The 6,156-nt window shown below is 43.7% G+C and overlaps 1 protein-coding gene across 1 annotated transcript; it reads left to right on the plus strand.

The window, feature by feature from the left end:
* Window positions 1-4,353: 4,353 nt before the first annotated feature.
* LOC135711580 (uncharacterized) lies at window positions 4,354-5,236 on the plus strand. Its single transcript, XM_065234455.1, has 2 exons — window positions 4,354-4,684; window positions 4,752-5,236. The coding sequence occupies exons 1-2, from the start codon at window positions 4,354-4,356 to the stop codon at window positions 5,219-5,221; spliced, it is 801 nt and encodes a 266-aa protein (XP_065090527.1). The 3' UTR covers window positions 5,222-5,236.
* Window positions 5,237-6,156: the final 920 nt, after the last annotated feature.

A 6,156-nucleotide genomic window follows, 5' to 3' on the forward strand; every position in this document is an offset into this window, starting at 1 on the left:
AACGGTCGTCTGCTGTTCGACCACTCACAGCATGGGCTGTACTCCGTTTGGTTTTCGGATGAGCCAACATTTATCTCACCGGCGGGCAACCCATCGACGCTAGATCTGTTCCTGACAAATATCGGCTTGTCCAAGCCGGTAGCCTTGAACGAACTCAGCTCCGACCACCAACCGGTGGTGTCTGAACTGGGCTGCAACGTGGCTCCAGCTTCAAGCCTGCGCAAGGACTACCATCGCGTTAACTGGGCCCAGTTTGGACGCGTGGTAGACAGGCACATCATCGACAACCCGCCGCTTGACACCGTGGAGGACATCGACCGAGCGTTGGAGGGACTCCACCAAGCCATAACCGTGGCTGACGAGGCGTGCGTCCGACGAGTTCCCATTGATTCCCACACCCAACTTTTGATTCGCCTGAGAAATGTTCGTAGACGCCAGTTTCAGAGGACTGGAGATCTGGGCAAAAAACGTGAAATGGCCGATCTGAATAGGCAGATTGCTTCCAGAATGGACTTACTCCGAAATGAAAGTTTCGGGCGTGTTGTCCAGAATCTGGGCGACCACTTCAGACCATTCTGGAAGGTAGCCAAGGTCCTGAAAACTCATCCCTAACCCGTTCCACCTCTCAGAGTCGAAAATGATGACGATCGGCTTTTAATCATCCCACAGGAGAAAGCAAATGCGATCGGCAAGCATGTCGCTTCATCGCATTTGCTTGGCTCGACTATCCAAAGTCCGCTCGATGATCAGGTTGCGCAATGCGTTCAAAACCTAGATGCCTCCCCTTGTGTCGTGCCTCCGACGGATATGATTACAGTACAACAAATTTGCTCAGCGCTGAAATGCACCAAGAATATGAAGGCGCCCGGGTTTGACGGTATATTCAACTTGATCTTGAAGAGACTCAGCATGAAAGTGCAGGCTCTTTTAACCGCTATCTTCAACAGATGTTTGGAACTGCACTACTTTCCAAGCATCTGGAAAGTAGCAAAAAGCATACCAATCCACAAACCCGGAAAGGATCCAACATTTCCTTCAAGCTACAGACCAATCAGCCTCCTTTCAGCGCTGAGCAAATTCTTCGAGAAACTCATTCTCAATCGTTTGCTCAAGTTTGTCGAGTGTAGTATCTGTGACATGGTAGTAATAAAATGAAAATTTGATGAACCTTCATTTGGTGTGAAGTCGCCAAAATGTGTTTGGAAGCACTGTAAGTCGACATACGAAATAACTTTATGTCCTGTATGCGCTGAGGTTGATTGAACTTGAGCTTCGGAAATCTCCAAATACACGAATATGATTCGTGTTATGAGAATCGATGTTCGGCTTCGAAACGAAGTGAGCATAAGATGCAAAGTAAGCGAGATGATACGAATAATTTGAATAAGGCTTAGGGTTGGAAGAGTGCGACACGATGTGTGTCCTGGTAATCGAGTTCGTTCAGGCTGACTCTTGATTCTGTAAACAAGTTTCAAAGCGGACAGTTGCAGATTTTCATCGCTGGAGAATTTAGCAGGCACCGCCTTAGACGTGAATTATGGAAGAGGCTTGAAACCTTGACCAGTTCACGACATCGAGGAAAACAACATTCTCCTTCCGGAACAGTTTGGATTCAGAAAGGGGCACTCCACCAATCACCAGCTAGTGCGGGTGATGAATAACATCCGAAGTAACAAAGCTGTATCCAAGTCCACAGCCATGGCCTTGTTAGACGTTGAGAAAGCGTTTGATAATGTCTGGCACAATGGGCTTGTATACAAGCTTTGTAACTTCAATTTTCCTTTGCATCTTGTTAAAATCACCCGTAGCTACCTTCAGCAAAGGTCGTTCAAGGTATCGTTGAATGGCTGCCTTTCAAACACGTTTTCCATCCCAGCAGGAGTCCCGCAAGGCAGTCTGTTAGGCCCCTTGCTTTACAGCATTTACACTTCCGACATTCCTCCCCTCGGAGACGGTTGCGTGTTTTTCTTGTTCGCAGATGATACCGCAATAGCCGTCAAGGGTAGGATGCCTTGCGAAATAACGAACAAACTTCAACGATGCCTTAACGCCTTTGCTGATTATGCCACCACGTGGAAAATCAAAATCAATGCTTCCAAAACACAATCAATCATGTTCCTCCATCGGCAATCACCCAAACTAAAACCGGCTCCATCTTGTACTGTAATCATGGATGGCACAAGGGTTGAGTGGTCCGCCGAAGTAACCTATCTCGGGATGTTGTTCGATGAAAAGCTCCTCTTCCGTTCGCATGTAGAGAAAACTGTAGTCAACTGTTCTACCTTGGTTAGGTGTCTGTATCCGCTGATTTGCCGCAGATCCCGCCTCTCAAGGGTGAACAAACTGGCCGTCTACAAACAAATCATAGCACCTACGATCCTCTACGCAGCTCCGGTGTGGGAATCATGTGCACATACTCACAGGAACAAAATTCAGGTCGCTCAGAATAGAGTGCTGAGGATGGTTCTTGATCGTCCTTTCGACACTAGAATAACAAATTTACATGAAGAGACAGGCATTGCCAAAATAGATTCCAGAATTAACGAAATTAAAACTAAATTTGCACAAAAATGTAATTTATCAGAACATGCTTTAATAAGTAATTTGTATATAGTAGATTAGGTGTATGTAGTAGTTGTAGGTTAGTTGTAGTTGTAAATAGTAGTTATAAGTAGTCTTTTTTTTTCAAATTTAAAACAAACCAATCCCACCAAGGTGGTCATTCTTAAAACAGGCCTGATAGGACTAGGAACTGTAATTAATAATAATTGAAATTTCAAAGGAATTAAAGTTGAAAAGACGCATCTGTGTCACTTGATAAGTTATACATGTAAACCACACAAATTCAAGACATATAGATCATGTAAAGTCAAAAAAATGGCATCAGCTCATTTTCGATTCGGACGGCGCTGTGAACAGCAATTGCAGCAATAGGAAGGTGGTGGCGAGTCCACTGCTTCACACCTAACAAGCAACAATTGACTGATCGTGGCAAAGGAGGAAAAGGTCTGGTAAAGGAGGCGCCAAGCGTCATCGCAAAGTTCTTCGAGATAACCGCCATCGGTCGTCTGGTACGCCGTGGTGGTGTCAAACGTATTTCCGGTCTGATCTACGAGGTGCGCTGAAGGTGTTCCTGGAAAATGAGGCCCGTGATGCTGTCACCTACACTAAACACACCAAGCGTAAGTGGCCATGGATGTCCTCTTCAATAAAACGGCCCTTTTCAGGACCATCAAGCTTACATCAGTAAAGAGTTGGAATAGAATTTATCTGTGCTTGTTTGTCCATATTCAGAACCACAAGCCCCCAACGACCACACAAAATGCTCTCCAGAGTTGTAATCTTGTAACCAAACTTGGAAGCAGGGGTGCAAGTGATTTTGATTGATTCTCTTAATCAACTTTCTCTTTGAAAAAGATTACTACAAATTTGGTACGCCTACAATTCAAAAACGGAAAGAGTTGAGATAATAGATAATTGTTCAATTAAAAGAACTAAATGCTCTTCACATTTATTCCGTCCACTAGCGGTCCTACGTCAAGCTTCCGTACGTGCCCCTAGGCACAGACCCTTCTACTTTTTCGAACTGTGTAGCCCATACAATCCAGCACATGTTCCAGACACATCTCCAGAATCAGTCTACCGGTTCCTAAAATATGACATTGTTACACAGGTACACACACGCACACAGACATTTTCCGATCTCGTCGAACTAAATCGAGTGATATATGACATTTGGCCTTCCGGGCCTCACATCAAAAGTCGGTTTTCCAAGTGATAGGTAAGAAGGGTAAAAATTGTATTATTTTAAAGGTGTCGCCCTTTTTCCGTTCAGATTTAAATCTTCACACTCGTCTTAGTTCCTCGAAGCACATCTAGATTATGCCCAGGTTCAGAATCAAATAAGAATGATTGTATGCCTAAGGTGATTGCGGGCCCTATCTCACGCAAATCATAAAACTCACAACTGTTTGCTTAGCTCGTATCTTATTTGCGACATCTCTTGTCAGTCTGCAGCAATTCCGGAGAAATGGCCTTGAATATATTTTTTGGCACTTGGCAAAAATCTCTTATCATTGAAACATGACGCACTGAGGGCCTGTTCGTAAATAGCGTAACGCTCTAATGCAGAGAGGGTGAGGAGTTTCTGTAGCGTCATTTTCACTGTATCATCTGCAGAAAAAGGGAGGATGTTGTCACTGAGATTTGTTATGCGTAACGTAATATGTCAACAGTCCTTTCAGCAGTTTAATTTATGCCACTTAGTTCAAATTTTCGTCATAAACAAATTACTACCTCTAGCTACTATAAAAGCCCCAGCAAAGCACATTTCATCTCAAAATATCCGTGAAAATGGCCTTCCAAGTGTTACTTTTCGCTGCGTTGCTCTCGCTCTCGGTAGCTCAACTGGAAGTGCCAGGAAAGCTAATACGTAGTTCATCATATCAATCAATAAGTCCATTGGCATTTACCTTGATGTGCGACGGTGTCAGCGTGTATTCATCGTGCAGTGATTGCAACAACGTATTGGTGTGCTTGGGGTCAGCTAGTGCTGAGAAAAACTGCAAGGTAGCTTCGCCGAGCACTCCCTTCTGCGTGGACGGTGCCTGCTCTGCGACGCCAAATACTGCAGACGGATGCTTTCCACCTTCGTTGACCTGCACCGGTGTTGGCTTTTACCCAGGTGAGTTACGCACATGACGATGTTTCAATTTAAGTAGATTTCATGCTTCTTCTCCTTACCCCATCAGATCCCAGCAATTGTCAAATCTACCACTACTGCGAAGGAATCGATCAGGATTCGTCTGTGTACGAGTGCGCCCCGAATTACGTTTACAATGCTGCAACCAACCTGTGCAAGCAGAAGGTTTACGCCGCGGATTGCGTAACGGTCCAGTGTGATCAGCGTAAAGTTTTCTCCAACTATGGCACCAGCAAGCAGTACTTTGCATACTGTGAGTTCACAGCGGATGTTGTGACGAGCATCAGCATGCTGCAGTGTGCGCCCTATTCGAACTTCGACGGTACGTCTTGCGTTTTCACATGCCCAAAGGCGGGTAATTTCCAGCACTCGGATGCCACCAAGTACTATCAGTGCTACTTATCGGGAGGAAAGTTTGTCTATCTGGTGCAGAGTTGTACCACCGGTAAGAACTTCGATCAGGAACGTCAGGTATGCATTACGGCACCAGCGACGACGACTACTACAGCGGCTCCATAGAAATGATGGCATTTAGTGTTAGTGGTATGAGCATATAAAATTTCGGCCTCCAATACTGGAGCTGGAAAATCATTGAGTTACAGTTTATCCGACAAATCCATTCAGCATGTTATTTTCTGTTTTTGATCTTCAAAAGTTTTTACAGTATGGATTCAATGTTTGCAACAGAGCAGTTCCACGCCAGCTGACGAATCGATTTCCCCTCCACCTCTGAATTCCGTGATTCTTCGCATAGTTGTTTACAAGGTGCAATGAACCAAGTTTTTGTCGGAATTCGACCATTTTGACTCATGCGTAATTTTACAAAATGGCTTATTCGATGTTTTAAAATTCACCGATCTATTCGAAAAGACGTTTGAGATCAAGTTGTAGGGAACTGGATTGTCTTTTTAGCAAAAAGAAAACAAACTGAAATCACAAATTATCATCAAAAAAATTAAAAAATGGGTGGGGTTGTGTATAAGACACGACCGCATGGTTGACGTAAACTACGTCAAGCTGTGTAGTGGAATTCTTGTGCATTTTTCTAGATAGTGATTTAAAATACAGTAGAAGTCACCTATGATTTTTCTCCTATGTACATATTTTGGGTATTTGTACATATTTCCTACTTAGTAAAACTTGGTTAAATTCAGGACCTCATAAAAATGCGAATACATGTTCTATTACATTTGGTTCCTACATTACAATCAGAGTAAGGTTTTTTACCAGATGATTCATTGAAGCGTCCAATGGCTGATGGCTGATATTCCCTATCACTTCAAGATTTCTAGGGCACAAATCTTGGACGGTTGTGACATCACACATGAAATTGAAACTCCTTGTGTACTGCACTGCAGCAAACGTGTAGATCCCTTTCTTTGTTATAAGTTTTATGAGAGCTGATATTTGTGCTCTTGAATTTTTTGTGTGGTAATGAGATTGATCAGAAATAA

The sequence above is a fragment of the Ochlerotatus camptorhynchus genome, unplaced genomic scaffold (genome assembly GCF_037179485.1).
Source record: "Ochlerotatus camptorhynchus isolate MF236.1 unplaced genomic scaffold, CSIRO-AGI_Acam_v1.1 ptg000434l, whole genome shotgun sequence".
Classification (NCBI taxonomy): domain Eukaryota; kingdom Metazoa; phylum Arthropoda; class Insecta; order Diptera; family Culicidae; genus Ochlerotatus; species Ochlerotatus camptorhynchus.

Excerpts from the sequence above, each read along its gene's own strand:
- LOC135711580 (XM_065234455.1), top strand. The coding sequence starts at position 4,354 with ATGGCCTTCCAAGTGTTACTTTTCGCTGCGTTGCTCTCGCTCTCGGTA. Across the intron at positions 4,685-4,751 it reads CGGTGTTGGCTTTTACCCAG|ATCCCAGCAATTGTCAAATC; the intron begins GTGAGTTACGCA and ends TTACCCCATCAG.